Source organism: Siniperca chuatsi, linkage group LG14, assembly GCF_020085105.1.
Source record: "Siniperca chuatsi isolate FFG_IHB_CAS linkage group LG14, ASM2008510v1, whole genome shotgun sequence".
Classification (NCBI taxonomy): Eukaryota; Metazoa; Chordata; class Actinopteri; order Centrarchiformes; family Sinipercidae; genus Siniperca; species Siniperca chuatsi.
The window spans coordinates 15,362,936-15,389,442 of record NC_058055.1 but is presented as its reverse complement, the minus strand read 5'-3'; the positions used below and the strand labels follow the sequence as shown (position 1 = coordinate 15,389,442).

At 40.5% G+C, this 26,507-nt stretch overlaps 1 protein-coding gene across 14 annotated transcripts in view; it reads left to right on the top strand.

Annotated features, from left to right (window-relative positions):
• Positions 1-26,507, top strand: part of fryb (furry homolog b (Drosophila)) — a 61,689-nt gene that overhangs the window by 26,219 nt on the left and 8,963 nt on the right. For 7 of the 14 annotated variants that reach the window (XM_044222140.1, XM_044222132.1, XM_044222129.1 and 4 more), the window contains exons 8-55: positions 24-192; positions 824-916; positions 1,200-1,298; positions 3,530-3,631; positions 4,149-4,252; positions 4,723-4,831; positions 5,177-5,263; positions 6,105-6,276; positions 6,363-6,495; positions 6,879-6,986; positions 7,089-7,215; positions 8,329-8,442; positions 8,550-8,714; positions 9,001-9,087; positions 9,206-9,465; positions 9,671-9,860; positions 10,634-10,758; positions 11,723-11,780; positions 12,230-12,321; positions 12,549-12,721; positions 12,883-13,043; positions 13,160-13,270; positions 13,414-13,568; positions 14,019-14,118; positions 14,274-14,445; positions 14,908-15,164; positions 15,250-15,396; positions 15,648-15,816; positions 15,945-16,035; positions 16,306-16,379; positions 17,556-17,706; positions 18,988-19,091; positions 20,149-20,240; positions 20,414-20,507; positions 20,699-20,939; positions 21,142-21,293; positions 21,606-21,793; positions 21,936-22,030; positions 22,189-22,387; positions 22,496-22,717; positions 22,984-23,182; positions 23,307-23,404; positions 23,817-23,987; positions 24,661-24,801; positions 24,926-25,111; positions 25,298-25,462; positions 25,943-26,017; positions 26,287-26,457. In XM_044222140.1, the coding sequence (XP_044078075.1) occupies positions 24-192; positions 824-916; positions 1,200-1,298; positions 3,530-3,631; positions 4,149-4,252; positions 4,723-4,831; positions 5,177-5,263; positions 6,105-6,276; positions 6,363-6,495; positions 6,879-6,986; positions 7,089-7,215; positions 8,329-8,442; positions 8,550-8,714; positions 9,001-9,087; positions 9,206-9,465; positions 9,671-9,860; positions 10,634-10,758; positions 11,723-11,780; positions 12,230-12,321; positions 12,549-12,721; positions 12,883-13,043; positions 13,160-13,270; positions 13,414-13,568; positions 14,019-14,118; positions 14,274-14,445; positions 14,908-15,164; positions 15,250-15,396; positions 15,648-15,816; positions 15,945-16,035; positions 16,306-16,379; positions 17,556-17,706; positions 18,988-19,091; positions 20,149-20,240; positions 20,414-20,507; positions 20,699-20,939; positions 21,142-21,293; positions 21,606-21,793; positions 21,936-22,030; positions 22,189-22,387; positions 22,496-22,717; positions 22,984-23,182; positions 23,307-23,404; positions 23,817-23,987; positions 24,661-24,801; positions 24,926-25,111; positions 25,298-25,462; positions 25,943-26,017; positions 26,287-26,457 (6,748 nt within the window). The remainder of the gene's footprint in view (positions 1-23; positions 193-823; positions 917-1,199; positions 1,299-3,529; positions 3,632-4,148; positions 4,253-4,722; positions 4,832-5,176; positions 5,264-6,104; positions 6,277-6,362; positions 6,496-6,878; positions 6,987-7,088; positions 7,216-8,328; positions 8,443-8,549; positions 8,715-9,000; positions 9,088-9,205; positions 9,466-9,670; positions 9,861-10,633; positions 10,759-11,722; positions 11,781-12,229; positions 12,322-12,548; positions 12,722-12,882; positions 13,044-13,159; positions 13,271-13,413; positions 13,569-14,018; positions 14,119-14,273; positions 14,446-14,907; positions 15,165-15,249; positions 15,397-15,647; positions 15,817-15,944; positions 16,036-16,305; positions 16,380-17,555; positions 17,707-18,987; positions 19,092-20,148; positions 20,241-20,413; positions 20,508-20,698; positions 20,940-21,141; positions 21,294-21,605; positions 21,794-21,935; positions 22,031-22,188; positions 22,388-22,495; positions 22,718-22,983; positions 23,183-23,306; positions 23,405-23,816; positions 23,988-24,660; positions 24,802-24,925; positions 25,112-25,297; positions 25,463-25,942; positions 26,018-26,286; positions 26,458-26,507) is intronic. The other 7 variants (XM_044222137.1, XM_044222143.1, XM_044222136.1 and 4 more) reach the window with 4 other exon arrangements.

The window sequence follows — 26,507 nt, the reverse complement described above, 5'->3', positions numbered from 1 at the left end:
TCCGGTCACTGTTTCCTCGGCAGGTTCCCAGCAGTGAGGAAGAAGTTCATCTCCGAGCTGAAGGAGCTGAGGCAGAAGGAGCAGAGCCCCTACGTCATCCAGTCCACCATCAGCCTCATCATGGGACTCAAGTTCTTCCGCATCAAAATGTACCCAGTGGAAGACTTTGAAGCCTCCTTCCAGTTCATGCAGGTAGACTGAGCTGAAATCATTTAGTAACTTACCTGTTATTTATATGTCAACAAATTGTAAAGAGGCTCTGGTTTAGGAATCAGAATCAGAATCAGAAATACTTTATTGATCCCAAAGGGGAAACTCTTTTGTTACAGCTGCTCACTGTCACGTCAGTGCACACTTGAGAATAGAAGGAATAGAAGTAATAAGAAAATCAAAATACAATACACTATAACACAGGTAAGATAAATTAAGTACAAAGTGGATATAAGTATAAAAGCTAAAATATATAAATATATAAAAGCTAAAGTGTAAGTACCAAAGCGGATTTAGAGGTTGATAAGTATGTACGGTATAATACAACGTAATAATATAAGTAATAGTGCAGACTTGCTCTTTCTCTGCATACATTCATGTCTGGAAGCGGTTTCGTGCTATCATAGAGCTATCCTATTGGCTACTGAGAAGTTCCACTGAAGTAATTAGGGGCTAAGTGCCTTGTTTATTGGGCCTTTGATGACAATTGCAGTCATTCCCGCATAACGAAACAGGGATTTGAACTGGTCACCTTGCATTCACAGAATTATCTTGTACATATGTTGTTTCTCTCACAGTGTCTGACTCTCTGTCTCTCTCTTTATGTCTTTAGGAGTGTGCACAGTATTTCTTGGAAGTGAAGGATAAAGACATTAAACACTCATTAGCTGGACTCTTTGTGGAGATACTTGTACCTGTAGCTGCTGTAAGTGCATTTCATCTTATTGCTCAGAGCACTTTTGCTTTGTTGGATTTATTTGAAGTCAGGCTGAAGTTAGTGTTTTTAAATAAAAAGTCTGTCTGTCTGTCTTTCTGCTGTACAGTATGTCTGCTAGTCTAAATATATAGTGTTTATATGTTCAGAATAATATAAATCTTAAGCTCATGAACATATCGTGTCTTGTCTGTCTGTCTGCATCAAGTAAAGCAGAATAAGGACACGGGTCTATTAGCTATTTATAACTTCTGCATTATTTGTCCTCCCCCAGACTGTGAAGAATGAGGTGAACGTGCCGTGTCTACGAAATTTCGTAGAGAGTTTGTACGATACCACACTGGACCTATCCTCTAGGAAGAAACACTCTCTGGTAAGTTTCTCCCCATATTCTGTTTCATCACTGCTCATCTCTCTTCATTTCCTCTCCATTAACAGCAATTGGTGAAAGCACTTACTGTAACTCTCCAACATGTGGGCTTTTATCTCTCCATGGGAAGGAGACAGTAGTGCAGTATGCAGTACACAGGCTAGTTTTTGAAGCAGTGCCAGATGGGCAATATGTGACCACAGCAGGGAAACAGACAGGGGAATCAGCAAATTAGATGCAGTACATCTCCCTTATTAAGATAATGGTCTTACATGAACAAGCTCACAATAAAACAACTCTGTTTAATTGTCAGGACTGGTATGAAAATTCCCTTTGCCATGCCTAAAAGTTTTAACCATAAAGGCAACAACCGCAGGATTACCGAAATGTAACGAAATTCTTTCCTGGTAACAAAACGTTTCCTCACTCTTCCTTTAAAGTCATTTTTTACTGTAATTTGGTATTTAAAGTCTTATTTTCTTAAAACAAGTGAAAAACCCTGCCATTTCAGTACAATTTTATAACTGTATGTAGAAAAAATATTTTCCAAAAGTCATGTTTAATTTTTCTCTAATTTAGTGCCATAACTTGCCTAAATCTCTTCAAGATGAGAAGACACTCATTTGTAGAAAGTTCTTTAACAAGTTGATTTACATTGGAAACAGGTTGAAGAAAACAAGAAATGTTGTTGTGATGACAGAAATGATTTGATAAGACATAGATTTTTTGTAGTCCAGCGCAGCAAGGCAATGTTTCCCTTTAGTTTTCTCCTAAATGTTGCCGTTCCTTTGTATTGTATTCCATAGCCATTTGATAAACAAATTGACTAAGAAAACATGGGATCAGGCTGCTGTGTTGCATTATTGCTGGTTGCTGCTGATGTGGTGTTTGTGATATGTGCATGGGTTCCTCGTGCTGTGACAGAGACTCGTGCTGCAGACATGTCACTCAGCCAGTATGCATGCTCCTTTTGATAGATTCTCCAAATTCTCCAAGCAACCAATGCATTCAAGACTTAACACACCTCTCTGTACACATACTGAATGTGTTTTTACTTTTTCCACATGAATAGCCAATGGGCATGCACAGAAACAAAAAATAACCTGCCATGTCAGAGCAGAATGGACAGACATGATAGGAATGACAGTCATGTGGTGCATTTCCATAATTGTTATTCTTTAACATTCTGAGTGCCTGAGAGACTGACATGGGAGGTAGATAACAGATAACAAATACCCTCTTTGATAAGGAGTGACAGGTAAATGATGCGCTCCTCAAACCTAGCATTTCCATAACCATTCATGACATGGGTGTACCTGGATTCACACTGGTCATTAGCATGGCATTCATGTTTAAGAATGATCTGCATGCAGACTTACATGTCTTTACCAGATGACTGAACAGACTAGATACCAAGTTCACATTCATGTATGTGAACTTTATGTTAAAAAATGTTCATATATTGGTCTCTTCTTGTTCACGCTGTTGTTGCTTTAATATTGTCCATGAAATGGAGGAAGAAATCTGTTCACATTTCCAAGTCCATAAATGAACTAAACGTCAGACTCACCTATTCTTCTCATGAAACCTACTGAAAAGATAAAGCACAGAGAAAGAAGAGTTTTGTTTTGTTGAATTGACTTAATTCCAGAGAGGAAGACATAGATGATTAAAACCTTTGAAACCTAGTATATGGCTGGACCGTGTATGGTCAATGTGCTCCTGAGGACGGTCTGCACCTCGCTGTAAAAGTCTCCTGAGGACATAATATAGGACTATTTGCGCCTACTCATTTTAAAATAACAGTGGCCAATGGGGAAACTCCAACACTCGACCTACCAATGGTGTAACTTCATTGCTCACTCACTCAGTCGCATTTATAGGGCTGTCCCCGCTTTGCTGCGGTCCAGCCAAAAACAGGTTAATGAAGGATTTATAAGGCCTGAAACAAGTGGAACATGATTGTGGAAAAAAGGTTAAGCTTAATCTGAAATAATGTAATTGCCCATTGTTATTAGATGATAAAGGAAAAGCTCAGAAATTAGATATCAGCTCAACTTCATTTAAAGATTGTATGTCTAAATACAGTTTAGACATACAGTAATAAGCTGCCTAGTTTAAATAAAACTTGTGAAGAAGAGAGTCTCTATATTATGTTTACATTCATTGAATGAACTTTGAATTTGAAGTGTCTGATGCAAATGTGTCCCATCTGTTTTCTCTCGCCACACCAGGCCCTGTATCCGCTGGTGACCTGCCTGCTGTGTGTCAGTCAGAAGCAGTTCTTCCTAAGCCGCTGGCACATTTTCCTCAACAACTGCCTCTCAAACCTCAAGGTCAGCCTTTCTGTCTATCCCCTGCAAATGCAAGCATTACCATAGTAGGGGTTATTTGTATAGATCACTATGACAAAAGCTATGCAGTCAATAAATCTATGCCCATGGGGAACGATTTTGACAAGGTGACAAACAGTACATGCACACAATGCTGAACTTCACACAACAAACCGCTGCACTAGCACTACCTAATGTCTCTTTCAAATCAACCATCAGTATGTATTGCCTCAAGGGAAACTGGTTAAAAACATAATGATTGATGGGGGCTCATAAAGACTTCTGTACAAGTTTGATTCATAGTCACACTGTAGATGCTGAGAAAGCAGTGTATGTAGTGCATGCAATAAATTATCACGTGTCTGTAAGGTACAGTATGTGAGAGACACCTGTCAGGGTGTTACCACATATCTCTCAGAAATTCTATTTGTCTTTTTGGCTGAGAGGAAATCCCTATGAAATATGTTTGTTAGGTGGAGGTATGTGAAATGCATTTTTGTCTGCATGTGTATGAATGCAGAATAAAGACCCCAAGATGGCACGTGTGGCTCTAGAATCACTCTACCGCCTGCTATGGGTTTACATGATCCGAATAAAGTGCGAGAGCAACACTGGAACGCAGAGGTAACAGCCACATGAAGTTATATTTCTCATCAACAAAATGTAAGATGTAATTTTAAACTTGTGAAGTTTTTAGCATCAATATGTCATTGTTAACTATATTGTGATACCTTGTTATAATTATCATGTTCAAATGAGACTACAAAGAAAACTTTTCCCAGAAACTCTAAGTTTTAGCTCTGTTTATGCTTCTACTTTTGTGATGTTAAGGTTTTTTTTTTTTAGCAGATTTCCTTCAAAGCACAACCCAGTTATAAATTCAGTGAAATGCAGAGCAGACATTGTCACTCTTGTCTGTTGTGGTGTTGTTTAGTTTGGTAATTACACGTGTTTCTTAACAATTATGTGGAAATGATTTAACTATCATTTAAAAGCAAAACATGTAATGATTTTACTGAGTTATTTATGTCTCAAAACTTTCGCCTCCCTCTCTGCCTGTGTCTCCTCTCTCTTGTCTCTCCTTCATCCCCCAGTCGTCTGACGTCCATCACCTCCACTCTGTTCCCCAAAGGGAGTCGTAGCGTTGTGCCCAGAGACATGCCCCTTAATATTTTCGTCAAGATCATCCAGTTCATTGCACAGGTGTGTATGACACTTGCACCCACTCTCATGTACAAACTCACATGAAGTCTTAGATGTAGGAATGAAGTGGGGATTGTTGTGTTTTGTGTAGTGCCTCTTCAAGGCACCACAGATTCTGCTGTCACCACAGGCATGTATGACATTTAGTGTAAATAACTCTAGATGAATAGATAAAAAAAAGACTTTACATCTCTTTTTTCATGTGTTATTTCTCTATATAATCAGTTATGTAATAAAAAAAGTCCCATCTGTGCACCATAAGTGACATACAGTAGATGTACTAGCTGCCTCACACCACATTAACTCTGAAATCCTGTAACACTGGTATGTTTGTCCTCTGTTCAGGAGAGACTGGATTTCGCCATGAAGGAGATCATATTTGACCTGCTGAGCGTTGGGAAACCTGCCAAAGCCTTCAGTCTCAACCCAGAGGTAAAGAGAGTAGACACGGACATTCAATCACGTGCACACAATCGCACACAGATGATCAACAGTGTATATATCCCCTGGCCACAATCCAAGGTTGAGCATTCCAATTTTTATTTGTCTTCAGTCAGCGAGGAAGGTGAAGATTAGTATGCTCTCTGTTGGAGCTTCTGAATTAAATGCACATGGGGTTGATCATATGCAATGTGAGCACAACATAACACATCTGAATCTCCCACGAACTGTCAGCGGTCGAGTTGCATTGTAGGTAATGTAGGCGCCAGGTTTTGACAAGGAAGACGAATGCGTAAAATAAAATATTTCTCTGATTCTGCTGCATCGATTTTAATCTTTCTTTTTTTACAACTGTCCATCAGTGTCCGACAGTGTTATAGAAGTGCAATGCTAAATCGGTGGAGTACTCTTTTAACCACAGTAAAGACATTATAAACACTCACTAGTGTGGTGAGTATGTTTTGGATAATTCAGAAATATGTACAATTACAGTAAGACATTAGGATTGTGAGATTACAATATATAAACCATTAATCATATACATGTTGTAGTAGTAAATTTCAGACACTGTAAGATCACTTCTAATTAGAAAAACAAATCCCATATTGAGCACCACTGAATTATTGAATATGTTTTTGAAATAATCATCCTAAATAAACATTTATATACAGTAGTAGAGATTCTGCTGTGTCTTCCAGCATATAGATTTTGCTTGTCAAAGTGTAAGCACTGCCGGTGATGTGCATTTACTCAATCCCTACAAATTTGCCATTGCGTTTGATACAGACTCTCCAGTATGCAGTAAGGATGGTGTGCTTTATCTGTGTTCCAGCGTATGAACATAGGTCTACGGGCGTTCCTGGTGATAGCAGATGCTCTGCAACAGAAGGACGGAGAACCTCCAATGCCCAACACAGGAGCCACTCTGCCCTCTGGAAACTCTCTGAAGAAGAAGAAAACTTATCTCAGCAAGACGCTTACTGAAGAGGAAGCCAAACTAATAGGTCTGTTTGTGTCTTTAGGCATTCAAGCTAGTGCAATTTGAATGTAGTCTCTAACTCCATGTACTGTCTCTTTCTGTTCTTCACAGGCATGTCCTTGTACTACTCCCAGGTGCGAAAGGCTCTGGACAACATCCTGAGACACTTGGATAAGGAGGTGGGTCGCTGTATGATGCTCACCAGCGTCCAGATGCTCAACAAAGAACCAGAGGACATGATCACGTATGTAACTACAAATTACTGCAACAGAACTGTTTTTTTCAGCCTTTTAGTGCTGAGGGTTGTTCTGTTACTATAATTAAAGCCTAATTTGAAAACGAGACACAGAAATATGAACATTTACAAGTAAAACACTGATGCCCCTTTCACTCACTTTGTAAATTATTTGAAATTATGCTATTTTAGTGACTAAGCTTTTGGTACAAGGCCTGACAAATTACAATATGTGATAAATATGTTTTTCATGTTTATAGTAGATACATTGTTAACTTTTGCAAACATGACTGACCTGTATTTTCAATAAACAAAGTTACAAAGGGCTAACTTTACCTGCCTCAAGCAAGTGTTAGCATGCTTAATGTCCCCCTCCATCTTTGATCTTTCAGTGGTGAAAGGAAGCCTAAAATCGACCTGTTCAGGACATGTGTGGCTGCCATTCCTCGTATCCTCCCTGATGCCATGTCCAAACCTGAGCTCATTGACCTTCTCTCACGGTGAGTTAGGGACAGGACAACTTAATGCTTTATGTTTATTTCAGGTCTATCCTTTTAAGTTATCACTGATAATTAAATAATATGTTGTCATCAATCCCTCAGACTTACGGTGCACATGGACGATGAGCTTCGTCTTATTTCCCAAAACTCCCTGCAGAGCCTGTTACTTGATTTCTCTGACTGGAGAGAAGACGTCCTGTTTGGTTACACACATTTCCTTTTGCGCGAGGTATAACTGCACTTGAAAGAAACCTGCACTTACCTAGACAGTAAAAAGATTTTATCCTGCATTTGCACTGGTTGTACTTCCGTGTTTAGGCTTGGTTTATTGTGCACATAATTGAACGCTAGATAACAGAAGGAAATAGTAATATAGATTGAGAAGATGAGTTTGTTGTACTCTGATGTAATCTTAATAGGTCTTTTCACTGTTCGAGTGATTAATCATGATTAACTGGATATTTAATCACATTTTGAAATGTCATAAAAACATATATTGTTACTGTTTTTAACATTAGCACAAATGTATTCATAATTACACAGAATCCTAAAATATACCCATAATTGAGAAAGGTGAAATTGAGAACCAACATAGAAATACAAAACTCAAAGTAGATTGTTAATGTCAGGTTCAAGACACCTAGAACATTTAAATCATATACAAGGAAAGAAAGACAAAGGCATTAACTTAAGTTTTACTCGAGGAGAGTAAGCATAGATGCATTCAGTTACATCTCCTACTCACTCTGAAGTGCATCTATGCATCCTCCTCTTTTTTATTCAGTTTAGGAGATTCCCTGTTACATAATTTTCTAAGGAGTGGGGGAAGTGTATACTGCTACTTAAGAAAGAACAAAGCGGTGTTATCAGGTTTATCTTGCGAGAGCGGCCTTGGAGCAGCCACTACTCTCGAGATCATCTGGTACGGTGTCAGCCTGCCCTGCCGGTCATGGGATAGCAGGTTGCATTCCTGTTATTCTCACAGACACAAGTTTAATAACACACATACATACACAGCATTGCTGTGAACTTTAAAGGTCACTAAGAACAAAACATAAATGGGATAACTTATGTACATTTTACTCTAACAGCTATAACAGCACTTTTTTGTCTCTTTTTTATGTGCATGTAAATTGTTTAAAACCAGAAGCCATTAAATGTTGATCCTAGTTATCTGTCTCCATGGTTTAAGTTGATTCTGTGTAGTGTAGCTTACCCTTTCAAAGTTATATTCTGTGCCACAGGAGGCTTATAAGGAGGCACAGGACTAGACTGATTCATATATACTAACATATTGACATTGGCAGCCCTTCTATAAATGTCCCTTTCCAAACTACTCCAGGTCCAAGACACCCATCAGGGTCTGCAGGATGCATCTGTGAAGCTCCTTCTCCAGCTGCTCACACAGTGGAGGTTAGCTCTGCAGCTCCAGGGGAAGACACGAGGTGGAGTTGAGGTTTGTATAGCTAAAATGGCAAGGATGAGACAGGGATGGTTGACGAACAGTAGTATTTGTTACTCTTTACTAACTTCTCCTCCCTCTTTGTTTTCTCTCTCCATCAGTCTAGCCCCAGACTGCCAGAGCGAAGCCCTCATTGCTCAGTGCTCCATGCGGTTGAGGGCCTGGCTCTGCTGCTCCTCTGCTCGTGTCAGATAAGCACGAGGAAGCTGGCAGTCGGTGTGTTAAGAGAAATACGCTGCCTCTTCACAGCTCTGGGACATGCTGAGGTACAGAACAGGAAACTCATTTCACCAAACATTTTAAACTTCTGTATAGATTTTAAGTGTATAAAAATAGATGAATATACAGGCCAAAGACAAATTATTACCAACGTGTATCAGGCAGCTGGTAGCAAATTTCTACTGAAGAGGGAGAAAGGACATGGAAATAGCAGGATGGAAGGAGAGCCATCTGACCGTAGCTGAGCTGTGATAATATGCAGCCCGTGAATTCTCTCACATTGTATGACGCTGTTATAAAAATAGCTTATTCTATAAATGTCTTCCCCTCCAGGACGATGACAAACCCATGATAGAGGTCATGGATCAGCTGAGCCCAGCTGTAATGGACAGCTTTGTTCATGTAGCTGTCTCTGACTCGGTATGTAATTGTGTTAAGAGTGTATAAGTGACATTAGGACATCCGATTATATTATATCACAGTCTTCTCTTTTGCTGTTGTGTATCATTCTTAAATTCCTTCTCGTCCCCTCCCTCAGTCTACCTTGCCTCTCAGCCACCATGTTGACCTCCAGTGGCTGGTGGAGTGGACGGCTCGACTGGTGAGCAGTTCCTATGACGTGAAGAGCCCCAGCCATGTCTGGATCTTTGCCCAGTGTGTGAAGGACCCGTGGGTGCTCTGCCTGCACATTTTCTTGCGGCAGGAGCACCTGCCCAAACACTGCCCCATCGCCCTGGGATACGCCTGGCCCTACGCTTTCACACGGCTACAGCTGCTACTGCCACTGGTTGACCCCAAGTACAAGAACACACATTTATTATATTGTACATTTTAGGCATTTAACTGTTACTTTAATAACCAAAATAACAACCAATATCAAGGAGCGCCCTGCAAAATGTCTGTGACCATAGAATGATCACATATCTCATACAAAAAATAATCCATGTCTATGAAAGATTAAAATATCTGACCACCTGCCTATTCTCCTTTTGTCTTTCTGCAGCAGTCCAGTGAATGCTAAGAAGACCAGCACGGCAGGCTCCAGTGACAATTACATCTCTCTGTGGCGTAACTACCTGATCCTGTGTCTAGGTGTGGCTAAGCCGAGCATCATGTCCCCCGGTCACCTCAGAGCTTCCACACCAGAGATCACTGCCACCACGCCCGACGGCAGCGTCAGCTATGACAACAAGGTGTGTGTTTGTGCAGAAAAAAGATACCAGAGTTCTTAAGAAATCTGGAAAGTCTAGAAATGTTTGGGATTATTTCATCTTTTACAGGTCCTGAAAAGCTTTGGAATTTCACAGATAGTCAGGGAAAAGAGGCCTGCAACTAATGTTTATTTTCAGTATTGATTATTCTGCTGATTATTTTTCGATTGATTGATTCATCATTTAGTCTCTAAAATGTCAGAAAATAGTGGGGGAAAAATGTCCCAAGGTGACAACTTCACGTCTTGTTTTGTCCAACCAGCAGTCCAAAATCCTAAAATATTCAATTTATGATGATATGAAACAGCAACAAATCCTTACATTGGAGAAGCTGGAACCAGAGAATAATGGGTAGTTTTGCTTGAAAAATGACTTCAAAGATTAATTGATTATCAAAATAGTTGATCGACTTTATTTTTCTGATTAATCGCTTCAGCTCTATGAGAAAATATTGAATAGACTGTTGCTCTGACCTGATGCACTGATGAATGAATGAATAATCTTCAGGTAGAGAGCCTTTTTTACAGTCATATAGGCACAGTCATCATTAATCCTATTCAAGAACAAAAAGTATTGGCAATCTGACATTTTAAAATGTTAAATAGGTGAACTCATTAACCCTGGACTCATTAACAATGATAGTGATTGTGTAAAAGTGAAGTGTATTGTTACCAGATTTTAGTAAATTTGGATCTGTTTTAGTTTTTGTTAATGTTGCGTGATCCATGTTTGTGTATTTGTTTTTTATCTCTCAGGTGATAGGCACTCCTTCAGTAGCCTGGCTTTTAAAACAGCTGGTCCCACTGATGAGAGCTGAGAGTTTGGAGATCACAGAGTCTCTGGTGCTGGGGTTTGGATGCACAAATGCTCTGGTCTTCAGGTACTAGAACGGGAACATGTACATCGACAATACACACACAGATCGTGTCATACACATCATACACATTTTATTGCTTTTGTGTATTTTATGTATTTTATTTCTTATATTTCGTCATTCATTGTGGTATTTTATTTCTCTTGTTGTGAAGCACTTTGTACTTTGTTTTGATAAGTGCTCTATAAATAAAGTTTTATTATTATTATTATTATTACATATTGTTTTACCTACTAAGATGTCAAATAATTTGTTAATTACAAAAACTAATTTCTGTTTTATTGCTCAGATGACCATTCATGAATCATAAAACAGTTGTTTGCTATTTTTATGTGACCCATGCCTTTGCTTTGGCAGTGAATAAACACTTTAAAGCCAGAATGGAGGGAATGACACTGGACATATTTAGATTACAATAGAAAATGGATGATGTGCTAGATTTGGACCTTATCGCTTACATAAGAAAAGTCTTTTTACGCTCCATTCTTATTATTCCCATCTGTCTTTACATTCTCTTCATAACTGAGATGAGCTGCATGCCTCTGAGACATCCAGAGAACAAAGAAAACTGCGTCACTAATGTAGAAGAGAATTCATAGAGGGACAGAGATGTATCACATTTTTTCAAAGGACAGAGGGTCCATTGTGAAAGGGAGGTATTTCAGTTTAAAAGAGATCATTCTATTTTTAACCTGAAATGTTTTCCAAAAGAGCGCTCATTGTTATTAAAGAGATTAAGGTCTCCCCAGACAAATTTGTCTAACATTACTGTGTTTGAGGATGTTTTAGGATTAGTGGTTTTAGGGCATGTGACATTTGGGTTGCACAAGATAGATATCTGTTACAAACACCATTCTTTTCCCTTGAATCAGGCTGTCCTCCATCTACAAGGAAGAAAGATTTGATCAGTCTCATTTAGCAATGAAGCAGTCAATTGATTTTTGCCCTCTCTGATCCTGCGTGTTTATAGGGAGCTAGTCGAAGAACTCCATCCACTGATGAAGGAAGCACTGGAACGTAGGCCTGAGGTAACACACACACACACACACACACACACACACACACACACACACACACACACAGTGAGAGAGGAACACAATGCACTGACTGCACTGAAACAGGATTAGATTAACTTTATTGATCCCAGACAGAAAATTGTGAAAATATACTCTTGATGAAGTATAATGTTAAACCAGGGTTAGACTTCTTTTATATACGGCAGTTAATAAGAGTGAAGAAGTGTATCTTTCATGTTGGGTGTAGTGTATGCTCATAGCTATTAGAGATGTTTTCCAAGTCAGTAATTTATTATTTATGTAAATGGACGTATGGATTTTTTGTACTGCTAATGTAAAGTTAAAAACCCGTTATCCCAGTATAATTTTCATTTCAATTGCAGAATTAACATTGTTTGTTTGAGGACTTTGATCATACTTCCCTGTACAGCAGTAAATTAAAAACCTGTCTGTGCTTTCAGAACAAGAAGCGCAGAGAGAGGAGGGATCTTCTCAGGCTGCAGCTGCTGAGGATCTTTGAACTGTTGGCTAATGCAGGAGTGATCAGTGACAGGTAGCACACACATCTAATCTACTGATTGTCCTCTAGTTGTTTTTGTTATGGTCTTTCCTTATGCATTTGGGCTAATGCAACTTATGTGTAATCATGCTTTTCCCTGTCGATACATATTCATCCTTCTGTAACTTCTAGCCTGCTGATACACATGTAACAGTCCCTATCTAACATCAAAGATGAGCTCTATGATTACCAAAGTTAGATTTCCTTCTCCTCCTCTATAGCACCAATGGAGCACTGGAGCGTGACTCCCTGGCGCTGGGTGCCTTGTTCCTTGAATATGTGGATTTAACGCGGATGCTTCTGGAGGCTGAGAATGAGAAGGAGCTGGATGTGCTTAAAGACATCAGAGCCCATTTCAGCGGGATGGTAGCTAATCTCATCCAGTGTGTTCCAGGTAAATCATTTTTATTACTTTGGTCTTTCAGTGGTAGTAGATGTAATTGCTGTGGATTTAGCAGTGCTCTGCAGCCAGTCAGTAAAAATGCTCATAGATTACAAATGTCTGTCTCCTGTTTTGACCCTCCACTTCTCTTTCTCACCCTCACATTTGTGCAGTCCACCACAGGCGCTTTCTCTTCCCTCAACAGTCTCTGAGACACCATCTCTTCATCCTCTTCAGCCAATGGGCTGGACCCTTCAGCGTCATGTTCACTCCCCTCGATCGTTACAGTGACCGTAACCACCAGATCACTCGTTACCAGTACTGTGCTCTCAAGGTAAACAATATCCACACTCCCAAGCCCTACCACACAGCAATTTTTCATTCATTTTTTCCTTTCATTATATTTTACAGAAACCTCAGCATTAACTCAGCTTAACTTCTGTCACCTAGGCCATGTCAGCAGTTCTATGTTGCGGTCCAGTATTTGACAATGTAGGTCTCTCAACTGACGGCTATCTCTACAAATGGCTTGACAACATCTTGGCCTGCCATGACATACGGGTAGGTCAACTCTGGGATCAAATGTTGCCTTTAACTTGTTGCACAAGAGCTTTCTATATGTTATTTCATTTTTTCTGGTCAGTACACCTTAATGAGATTGTATAATTGTAGTCCCTCAACATAATAACATCTGTTTGCCTTAGGTGCACCGCCTGGGGTGTGAGGTGGTCATCCTGCTCTTAGAACTGAACCCAGACCAAATCAATCTGTTCAACTGGGCCGTGGACCGCTGCTTCACTGGATCTTACCAGCTGGCATCTGGCTGCTTCAAGGCCATCGCCACTGTCTGCGGTAACAGGTAGGGAATCATGCATTTGTTACATTTGTTAGAATCTGCACTGCTGCTCTATGAAGACACTGAATATCCATCAGCTCCAGGGAAAGCGCTCTATAACTTCTGGCCTCCCCACTGGAGAGTTTAAATAAAACTGCTATTGCAACATGAAAATGATAGGGTACATCTTTTTAATAATGTACTTACAAAAGAATTAAAAAGATAAACAAAGGCCAGTTACTACTGTCTTCGTTATGAGACTTGCAAAAACATCCAGTAAATTATATGTAACGAAGCTCTATGGGAGTTTTTAGCTTGGCTACAGTTTAACCAATGAGATAATACTACATCCATACTTTGTGTTCTTTTGTTAAAATGTAATTTCCCACACTGCTCACAACTGTCTGATAACATTCATTGAGTTAGTTTTCAGTGTAACTAGCAACTAATGACCATTTCTCCTTACTTTGCCAGGAATTACCCATGTGACCTTGTGACCTTGCTCAATCTGGTGTTGTTCAAAGCCTCAGACACCAGCAGGGAAATATATGAAATCTCCATGCAGCTGATGCAGGTACATACGAACATACAGCACACAAGAAGAGTAAAACACAGTTCCAATGTTAAATATGTATTAATTTCACAAAAAGAGGTGAGAAAGAGAACACAAGCATAAAGCCAAAACCTTACATTGCATTTTGACTGTAAAAGAAACTTTTATATCTGCAGGTGCTGGAGTCTAAGCTGTGTGCGTACTCAAAGCGGATGGTGGAGCAGAAGCCTGGTAATATTTTGTATGGAACACACGGCCCCCTGCCACCCCTGTACAGCGTCAACCTGTCTCAACTCTCCATCCAGCTGGCCAGCATGTACCCAGAACTCACTCTGCCTCTTTTCTCAGGTACAATTTACACAGTGAATATGTACACAGGTTATGCACTGAAAAATCAAGTCAGCTCTTCTGTGGAACACTTTTGTGTCACAAAGTACAAGATACTGGAGTACTTCATTACAAAGTCCAGGAAACCGGGCCAAGACTGGAATCCTATTTATTTTGTGGAGAACAGTACATCCTAATTGCAGGCGTAAATAGAAACTCCACGCCCCAGCCTGTTATGTCTCCCTACACTATCATGTTTCAACAGCAAACACTGCATATCAGATTAAGGAAACAGAGGTGCTCCCAAAATGCTCACCCTCACATTCAAAACTCCCAAGAGGCCATTATTCTCCAGTTACAGTTGTTAAATTTGCTCCCAGTGTGTTTTGTTCCTGTTATTGATCACCTTTAAAGAATGCTCAGCTTCCTCAAGGCACTTATAACATTAATTCCTCTGACTTTTTTTGTTTTTTTTCCATGCAGAGGTGAGCCAGCGTTTCTCAACCACCCACCCCAACGGCAGACAGATCATGCTATCCTACCTGCTACCCTGGCTTAGTAACATTGAGCTAGTGGACACAGGGCTTCTACCCCCTGCCTCAAGCCCCTGTACACCAGAGGAAGAACCTCACGGTCAGGGGCAGGGCATGGGTCTGTCCCCCAGTCTGAGAGGTAACGGCTGGGGCTCCCTGCAGGCGACCTCACTGGTGCTCAACAACCTCATGTTCATGACTGCTAAGGTAGGAAGCCATATTTGTGAAATTACTCTTCCTTTTCCAGTGAAATCTCCTGCCTTTCAACTGGATTTTTCTTTTCCCTTATCAGTACGGAGACGAGGTTCCTGGCCCAGAGATTGAGAATGCCTGGAACGCTCTGGTGTCCAACGAGAGGTGGAGCAACAACTTACGGATCACCCTGCAGTTCCTTATCAGCCTGTGTGGAGTCAGCAGTGATACCACACTGTTGCCTTATGTAAGTGTAGTCTGCACACACTGACACACTGCTCTAAAACTGAAAGCCACTGCATGAAAGCCCTTGTTGAAACTCCCAGTTTTCAAAGTGATTTATTGGTGAAATAATATAAAATATTATGAAATGTAAATGATTGCCACAAAGATACTGGGTCATGTATTACATTTTGTGATGATAACAAATACCATAACAAATATGTAGAGATAATGTCAGTTAAACCAATGAATACTGTACATTTGTATCTGTTTTAGATCAAGAAGGTGGTGATCTACCTGTGTCGCAACAACACCATCCAGACTATGGAGGAGCTTCTGTTTGAGCTGCAGCAGACTGACCCAGTCAACCCTGTGGTCTTACACTGTGACAACCCTCCCTTCTATCGCTTTGCTGCCAGCAACAAAGCCTCCACCTCACAGACAGGTGTCTGTCACATTCTGATGTCAAATGATATTTTCAACATTTCAATTTGATCTTGACACCTTTTTATGTGACAGATGGTTGACTGTACTGTATTTCTGAAGGTTATCTCTCAAATGTCTTATGTGTAGGCACCACCTCCAGCAGTAACACTGTGGTGGCTGGTCAGGAGAACCTGCCAGACACAGATGAGAACAAGCTGGTCAGAGAGAGTGAAGAGCGGTCAGTATTAATACATTTTTTATATACTTGTATTGGCTAGGCTTTGGCAAAAAGTAGCTGAATGTGCTGTCACATTGAGACTCGTGTTTCATTCAAAAGTCAGCAATCTCTCAAGAGGCTTGTGCAAGTAGATAAAATATGTCAAACATGTTAGCATCATATCAGTTATGCAGTGATATTAACATAAGACTTTCAAACTTTTCAGTCACAGATTAAGACTGTAATCTGGAAACTCTAAATTTCACTTTGAATGTTATGCATTTGTTTCAGCAGGGCCAGGGCTCACAACAGACTGGAGTCTCGCTACAGCAACAGCTCCGGAGGCTCCTACGAGGATGAAAAGAGTAAGTTGTCTTGGTTCTCATGAGAATGAATGTACAAACTTGCTGGCCTTGTACAATGTGTACTTACACACACAGCCCACGAGGACTCACAGCCGTCTGTCATTTTAAAAGAGCTCCAGGACATGGATTCTACCTGTCAGTTCATGAGGTTCGCCACTTACATGTAAGACCTTAGCTTGCAGGTGTGAGTCTGCTGCTGTAGTCCTCATGTGACGAAGCAGAGCTGTAACCAGACAAGTACATGGGTATGTACATTTTTCAAAAACTGGACCTTTCATGTCTGAGCAGGGGACACTTTCACCAAGCCAACGTTTGACCTGATACAGTTATTTTACACACAGTACACACAATTTTTAAAAAAAAATTGGAAACAGGGGGAAACAGCTAGCCTGGCTCTCTCTAAATCCACCTACCAGCACCTCGAAAGCTCGCTAATTAACACGATATATCTTGTGTGTTTAATCTGTTCAAAAACAAAGTGTAAAAACGATAAATCGTCATTTTACAGAATCGGCAAGTTTCGCGGCCACCATAGTTTCTCCTACACGCTTGGAACGGGAAGATGATCCAAGTGGATTGTATTTAAATGGTTGCAAACTGCAATTTCAACGCTAGATACCACTAAATCCTACGTACTGGACCTTTAAGCTACATATTAAACATCGAAAATTAATACAAGACTTTCACTGAACGACAATTACTTTCATTTCTCATTACAGTCTCTACATTTCCATAGATTCTGCTTGTGTCAAAATGTCAATAAAAATCTGTGAAAGATTTTCTCTCCCTTATTTGAAATATTTCTGTGTACATTTCAAAACTGAGTATGTTTAGACTTGTCCAAAGAAAAGAAAATGCAAGATTGTATTAGTATAGTGTAGTTGTAAATTACAATGCTGAAGAACCACTTTGTTATTTAAATACCTGGACTGCAACTTATCGTTAGCATGTTTGGAATTCCACACGTTTTGAATGGTTTGGAAATGTCACATCAGATGTTTCTCACTGCTTTGATGTTCATGTGGGGAGACCTTTTTTGTGCTTGACAGTCTATGCTCTGCGTATTTTGAATAGATGTCATTAAAGTTCAGAGAAACAGCATGCCCCGTGTGTATGGGATATATGTTTCAAGTATATTTTTATTAACTAAATCTTGGTATTGGTCTGTTTTTGCAGCTGACCCACTCCCACCATATGCTGGTTGGCTACTGGGTGTTCTGGAGACCAACCATCCTCAGCCGTTACCGATGCCTGTTAACGGAGGCTGCTGGGCTCCTCTGGTTGACTACCTTCCAGAAACCATCACACCTAGAGGACCGCTGCATAGGTATACACAAACAAACATGGATGCACACTGTACAGACAAGCTACTCTGAAAACAACCGCAAAAATCACACACAGAAAACAGACTCAGAGTTGTAATAGTGAAGTTATCAGCAACATATCAGCAGAGTCAGCAAGCAAGGTATTCTCTTACACAGACTAGTTACACCAACTCACAGATGGTCTGATAAGCACAAGCACAGAATGAAACCTAGCCAGCTTGTTCTGTCTTGGCTATGTAAAGAATGGATATTTAAAGGGATTTACTGATTTATCTTCTCCATTTCTTTTGACACCTCAAAAAACATTACTTAAAAGGAGATGAAAATGAAATTCAGGAGAGCGAGCTGTTATATTACATTATTGGGGCTTCATATTAAGGCAAATACAGTTTCTGTACTTGCAGTTTGTCATGTTAATTATCATTCAGTACTCAGAGAAGCCCCACGATTCCAGTAACAATATATACACAAAACCAGTTTCTGGGATAAGACTTGAATGATGATGTACACTGAGTGACAGATACACCTGCCTAAAAAACTTCCTGTGAATCATTTTTTTGCACAATATGTGTCTCAGTTGTCTCAAACTCATTTTTAACTTACTGATACAGATCCTCTTTTTGACTGAAGGAAATTGAAGAGGTACCAATAAAGAATACAGGTTTTCTCTTGAATGAAATTAATCTGGAGCTTTTTTGTGTGTTGACTTGATTTAGAGCTGAAACAATTAGTTGATTCTTTGATTAGTTAACTAACAGAATTTTTTTAATCAGCAACTATTATGACTGACAATTTTCTAAGAAAAAGTGCCAAATGTGTCCATTTACATTTTTTGAGTCCTCTATTATAGTAAATTTAATATCTTTGGTTTTAGACTGTTGTTAAAACAAGCAACCTGAAGACGCTAGCTTGAACTCCAAAAAACAGGGATTTTCCCCTATTTTCAAAGATTTTATAGACCAAAATGAATAATCAAGAAAATAATCAGCAAATTAATCTATTATGAAAATAATCGTTAGCTGCAGCCCTAATTTGATTGAAAGACAGAATTATTTTCTTGTTGTCCCTTTATCCTGAATAACATAACAGAAGTGTTATCAGAGCTGAATGTTCAGGATAATTGCTCCAGGAAACTACATGTGGGCTAACTGATGTCTCATAAGCTTGAACTCCAGCCTTGAAGGATGGTTACACTACTCAGTACACCACCCCACAGCCTATGGAAGGACCAAGTGTTGTTGATATTTTGTGCACTCGCTAAATTTGTGTGTGTTGGTCCTCAGGTGTAACATTGCAGTGATCTTTATGACTGAAATGGTGGTGGACCACAGCGTGAGAGAAGACTGGGCTTTACACCTGCCCCTGCTACTACATGCCCTCTTCTTGGGTAGGTGTTCACAACACACACATACACAGAACTCAACTTTGGTCTACATTTGTCTTGGTACAAATCTAGCCTTTAGCTGATTAATCTTGGAAATAAAAAAAGGAAAAAAAGAGTGTAATTAAAACAAAGGAAACCGTAAAAAGAACACACACGGCCAAAGGTCATTTTGGAGAGTGCAATATACCTATGTGAAAAACTGGACTAGCTGGCTGGCCAACCGTATAAACTCAGACAAGTTCTCCAGCTTGTCTCACTTTTATCTCCCAAAGAGAGAACATGAGGTGAACTTAAAGGAACTTGAACTAAAAAGATAAAATCATCGTTCACTGGGTGTCAACAGGGTGTTCACACACCAACACATACACACAAAAATAACCTTGAGCTGTGTAGGTATTTTCTGTGACAATCAGCTCATAGCGTGACAGTGTGAAGTTTTATCTCCATCCCACACAGACATGCGTTTCAGGACGGACCGTTCTCTTGTGTCACTATAGACATAGACACATTCCCCAGGGCCTGCATTTCTCACCAAGACTGTATTATCTATCATGAGGACACATACCTATTACATATTTATCATCCAATCCGATGTTACTGTGTGCATGAAGTTGTCTTAGAATCCATGTTGTATTGTTTCATGATTTTTTTTACTGGTAGTGTGTTGGAACAAATGTTTTATTTATAGTAATCTACGTACTGTACATAAGAAACAGGAGATACAAGCTCCCTGGTTGGGAGTTGTCATACCAACCAATGAAGCACAACAAGCCCTTGTACAAATGGGCATTTAAGAAACTATAACATTTCCAGGCACAGCAACAGTATCAAGCAATATTTCAATTCTCTTAATATATTTTATCCTTTTTACAGCACGACAGATATGCAGATAAACGTCAGCATCAATATAAGCTAATCAAAATCTAAAATAACAAAAACTAACTAGGCACAAAATTATTTTGCTGTGTTTTTCTCCTTTGAATGTATCTGTACCCGCCTGTTAAAGTATAGTAATCTTAATCCTGTTGTTGTCTTACTGGATGTGTATTTTATGGGCCAGGTCTGGACCACTACAGACCAGAGGTCTATGAACACAGCAAACGTCTCCTTCTCCACCTCCTCATTGCCCTCTCTTGCAACAACAACTTCCAGGTCAGAGTGGGATCCTAATACTTATACATAATTATGCAATTTTAGCCTGAACATCACATTGCATATAGTTGCAATAGAAAGCTATTCAGTCAAAAATGAATTCATACACCCATCGACAGGGCTTTGGCTAAATTTCAATGGTCACTGAAGAACCCTCCTTTTTGTGTTTCCAGGTAATAGCCTCAGTTCTGATGCTGACGAGAGAGATCAGTGACAACAAGACCCTCACCATTAAGTCCAGCTACCACACAGAGTACCAGCAGTCACGTAAGTAGAAAATACTCAACATGCATGCAAACATTTATTAATCCTGTGACATTTACCGGTGTATAGAAATGATTGTTCAATCAGTTTTCACATGGGAGAACCGATAAAAGTATACACTGAAACAGTACAATACATAAAAATAGGATGAAACTGCAGGGCAATATAATAATATTACACTTAATTCTATATAGTCTATAATCATGTTCCCTTAGATGCACCTGACTTCCTGCGAGAGTGGCAGACGTCTCCAGTGGTGGACTCCGGCCTCAGCTCCACCTCCAACTCTTCCTCTGCCAGTTTGGGTGGCGGCAGCACTGCAGGCAGTGTTGGAAATTTGCCCCTTGTAACACCTGATGACCTGGAGGACCTTGAAGATACGCCCAATGAAACGGATGAGAAGACAAACAAACTCATTGAGTTCCTTTCCACCAGGTACGCACACCTCCAGTGACGTTTTGTGCAATTCTAGAAGCACCACTGCTGCATTTTGGTGTAAAAATGTTTGAGCAGGTGTGTTTGTGAAGTGCGTATGGGTGTGTGTGTGAAAATCTCACTGTAGTGCACACTCTGCACTGTGCACATATTTAAGTGCTTGTGTAACATGTATGTGGTGCTACTGGTGGTGGGTAAACAGTGCCTGGAGTACTGTGTTGTTGTTGCTCAGAGCGTTTGGGCCACTGTGGGTGCATGAGGACATCACACCAAAAAACCCCAACTCCAAGAGCACGGAGCAGCTCTCCAACTTCCTACGCCACGTCGTCTCTGTCTTCAAGGAGTCCAAGTCAGGTGAGAAGCCGCTCACGTTAATGCCAAATGTCTTTCATTGAATAACAGTAATATCAGGGCTCACACGCTCACATTTCTGAAAATCCATATCCCATTTCCAATTGATTTGTTTTAAAGCCTATAAAACATATTGGCACACAATGCATAATAAAGTCTATGGGCAAATAGAGACTGCCAACATTCTCAACAATTAGGTCATTTGTTACAAGTAATAACCCTTATCTCCAAAACTGTAGCAATAATTGATTAATGACAAACCTGCATGTGTTTGTGTGTATCTTTATGTGCCTTTGTACCCATGTGTTTACACAGACTTCCACCTGGAGCACCAGCTGAGTGATGTGGCTTTACAGACGGCTCTGTGTAGCTCCTCACGTCACTATGCTGGACGCTCTTTCCAGATCTTCAGAGCCCTCAAACAGCCAATCAACAACCACGCTGTATCTGACCTGGTCTCACGCCTCGTTGAGGTGGTGGGAGAACACGGAGACGAGGTGCAGGTGAGAGAGAGCGAGAACTTGGTCGGGTTAGAGACAGTATATGAGAGAACTATTCCAGCACTTAACACCCTCTTTACTCTGCAAATGAGAATGCATGTTGGTGTGTGTGCTTGTTTAATTCACCAACACACGTGTGTTTCAGGGCTATGTGATGGAGGTGCTGTTGACGCTGGAGTCAGTGGTGGTGAATCTAGCAGAATGTCTAAAAAACAGCGACCTTATGGCAGCTCTAACCAGGTAGGCCTCTTCTCTTTATGAGAGAAAAATGTGAATTTAGCCAGCCTTTATCTTACTAAACCTCATGTTATTTTCCTAGTGATTTGATACAAGGACACTATATTCAACTTATGTAACCACATTCAAGTATAATCACTTTTACTGTGTTTGATTCACAGGACGTCCTCACCAGACTTTGTCACTAGTGACAAACTGATGAACAGAAAGAGCACAGGTCAGTTGAACTTCCCTGGCCCGGGATTTGTTGGTCTGTCGTCACAACGCCACCAGCGCTCCTACTCGGTCCCTAAGAAGTTTGGCGAGTGTGGCCACCAGTCAAGTGATCCTCCTCGCAGTGCAACTCTGGATCGCATACAGGCAAGAAAGAAAGACTCTTGTTTAGACTGACACCTTAATGCTGGAGCAGACTTGTTGAACACAGTACATCTCAATAATTCAGTGTTATATTTCATTTTCAATCTTCAGGCGTGCAACAGTCATGGCCTCGCCCGAACTGGAAGAACCCCTGGGTCCTGCACGTCGTCAACCAATCGTATTGATCCCAGTGTTCTATCGGATCCTGCCCATGTTTCCCATCCTTCATCAATACTGGCCACAGTCTTCTGGGTGGCAGTGTCACTCATGGAGTCAGACTTTGAGTTTGAATATCAGATGTCACTTCGCCTCGTTCACAAGTTGCTGTCAAAGGTAGATGAAACTTACTGATCTTAGAGGGGAAGTTATGTAATAAAAGTGCAAGCAATTTCTGAAAGCTGTGCTGCTCCTTACTACCAACTGAACCAAGTCCTTAGAGCCGCACACTCTTGCTAGAAGGGCTAAAAATTGTACTGCTTATTATATTTTTAAATTAAAGCTTCCTGTCCTATAAATATAAGGGGATGCTCAGCTATCAGCACTGTGCAGAAGTACAAACAACTGGCTTCAGTTAAACCAAAAAACCTCTTACTTCCCAGGTGCCCTTAGACAGAGCAGAGAACCGCGAACGCCTAGAGAAGCTGCAGGCTCAGCTGAGGTGGAGCGGGTTCTCTGGGATTCAGCAGCTTTTGTTGAAGGGTTTTACCTCCCAGGCCACTTCTGACCTCACCTTGCAGCTCTTCTGCCAGCTCACACCAGTCTCCCGTGTGCCTGTTGTTGATAGCTCACAGTCTATAGGTAGGTACTGGGGATCGCAGTAATTTTCATCTTGTATCATTTTATTATCTCAGTCACTGACAAAGTATATAGGTTTTATTTATGCTGGGTGGTGTTGGAAGTTCAACCTCTTCCTTCTGTGCAGGTTTCCCTCTGAATGTGCTGTGTCTGCTGCCTCATCTGGTGCAGCACTTTGGCCACCCAACTCAGTTTTGTAAGGAGAGTGCTGAGAGGATTGCACAGGTACTGTGTAATTCTTCACTTGAGCCTAGTCTAGTTTACTTTAGTTTCCTTTAAATTAGGTTAGGCTTTATTAGGCGTTAAAGCAAGTTTGTCTAAAGCCACAAGAAATAAACATGCACAGAAAAGATAAGTACAAGTTTAATGCATGCAGGAGAGATGAAAAGACAAAATCATATAGCTCTTTTCATTTTAAAAACTATATTTTTCATATTTTTTATTGTCAATTTTTCTATTTTATATTTATGATTCCTGACTTTTGCAGTTTTTGTTTTTATTTTCTCTTACTATGATTATTGTTATGCACCAAAATACCAAGGCAAATTCCTTGTATGTCAAAACTTGGAAATAAACCTGATTCTGACTCTGAAGTTGCTCTGCTGTCTGCCTCTTCCTGTCACTTTCCCTCTCTCAGGTGTGTTTGGAGGAGAAGCACACAAAGCTGTCCCATTTGGCTCACGTGATGACTCTCTATAAGACACGTTCTTACACACGGGACCCTTTCTCCTGGGTCAGTGTGGTTTGCCGCTACCTCCATGAGGCTTTTTCCGACATCACACTCAACATGGTCACCTATATGGCTGAGGTAAGTCCTGATAAATATGCACTTATTTCTAGGTTTACATGGTTAGCTTTCTCCCAGTGTGGCTACAAGGATAAACTACAAGAATAAGGCGCAACTCATTGTATTTAAGGATAGCAAGTTTGGTGGATAGTTTTGGTGTTTTTGAAGCAAGGACAGTTAGTACGTGGTCCATTTCTCCAGTCAGGTGCAGAATGGGTTCATGTTGATATTTTGCTGAAAGATCGCACTTTTCAGTAATCTGCCAGTTGGTAAAGGATAATCCAGTCACTTACATTGTTATATTGGCTATACGCCCATTGACTTTAAAAGATGAATTTTGTGATTGCATGCTTTGTTAACATCGATGGTGCTTGGTGCTCAAGCGCAACCAAAGTGGATGGACACTGTTTCCAGATGTCGAACATTTTATGTGAAGATAATAACCATATTATTATCTTCACTATCTTGTTGCTGCTGTCTTGCATTCCCACAGATGCAATTTCAAAAAATGCACAAAATTATTTCCTGGATGTATACGTGCATGTAAATAGCTGTAGGATATATACTGTATATTATATGTGTGTAGCATGAAGGACTACTATCTTAATTTTGTTGTACAACCTTGTGTTGTATAATGATAAATAAATTGCCTTGTACCTTTGTCACACACCGAATGTCTCTGTCCATCTCTCAGCTGCTGGATAAGGGCCTTCCCAGTATGCAGCAGTCTCTCCTCCAGATCATCTACTGTCTGCTCAGCCACATGGACCTGACCGCTGTACAAGTCAAACAGTTCAACGCTGATGTCACAAAGACCATTGAGAAGTTTGTCCAGGTAACTGACCTACAGTACCTTCTGTTAGCTGAAGCTTATTCCACTACTACTCTCTGAGTTATTGTGTGATATAAAGTATGCACTGCTGTCTCTTATACTGTATACTGTGTTTGTGATTCCATAGACAGTACACTGGAAGGATGCCTTAAACATCTTGAAACTGGTGGTATCACGCTCTGCCAGCCTAGTTCATCCGGTGTACGGCCACACGCAGGGTGACCTGTCCAACCTAGAGGTCAGCAGGGTGTGGGACGGTTCAGCCAAGGCTCTGCCTGGAAAAACACTGGACTTCACCTTTGACATCTCTGAGGTGAGGAAGCAACAAAATTGAATGGACATTCTGTTCTGAAGTTCTTCAAAGTGCCCACCACCCACTTACGCTTACAATACTCAGCATTTTTCACTTTCAGAGAAAAAAAAGAGGACTACATGTCTATCTATCATGTTTGTGATAGTCAAACATTTTCATGAGGGCCTGCCTCTCCATTTTCTTTAGACTCCAGTGATTGGGCGTCGGTTCGACGAGCTCCAGGGTTCAGGGGGAAGAGAGGGGAAGGCCAGAGCCATGGCTGTAACACGCAGTACTTCCTCCACTTCCTCTGGATCCAACTCCAACACCATCTTGGTGCCCGTTAGCTGGAGGCGACCACAATCCTCTCAGGTAGAGTTAGACCCTACCATACCAAGCTATCACCATATCAAAATTTGTGAACTGTCACAGTTACATATGTACATGTCTTTATGTAGCTCTAACTGTAAGTCTTTGGTGTGGCATCTCAATGCTGCTTTGTATTGTGACACTAGTAACAGTCAAATGGTAATATGACAACTGTAAATATCAGAATTGCCAGTACTTGATATCCAATGACATACTGGCTCACCCTTGTTTGTTTTGACATCATAGTCATATTACCCTGCAGGTGCTTGCCTTATTTTATTTTAATAAGCAAAGTCGATGCTATACTTTGCATTTATGCAAATGCTAAATTCATGGAAGCACTGGGCTCAAACTATTTATTTGTTATTTAAACATCTGGAGCATCAAGCCAAGAAAGAGGAAAGGGACAATGTCAAGTATAATAGAGTTTATGTCCATTCACTCCTTGATTAATACTCTTTTATTTATTTCTCCTACAAACAGAAAAGAACCAGAGAGAAGCTGGTGAACGTTTTATCTCTTTGTGGACAAGAAGTTGGACTCACCAAGAACCCATCTGTAAGCTCCCATCTTATGTTTGCCTGTACTGTTTACTTGTTTACAGCCAACAAAAATCTACAGAAGGGCAGAAGTTACTTTTTTTAGGCAAGTTGTGTTCTCTGTAAGTCAATTTGAATTTATTAACCCTATCAAGGTCCTCCAATCTTTCCAGATATTTATGGAGAATAATGCCTCTATTGTTCATAAGGAAGCTGATGTTTTTATATGAACTTCTCCAGCTGTCTGTGAGTCGGAGTGTAAATACCTTTTTTGTTCCTTCTCAACAGGTGATCTTCTCATCGTGTGGCGACTTGGACATGATGGAGGTGCGGGAGAGTGGTGTGTCATCAGAGGAGGGCGGAACCAGAGAGGACACGCTAGACGACACCGCCAGCGAGCAGCAGTTCAGGGTTTTCCGAGACTTTGACTTCTTGGATGTGGAGCTGGAGGACGGAGAGGTGAGATTCATATTTTACTGTATTTTACCCATGACCACTTTGAGTGCAAA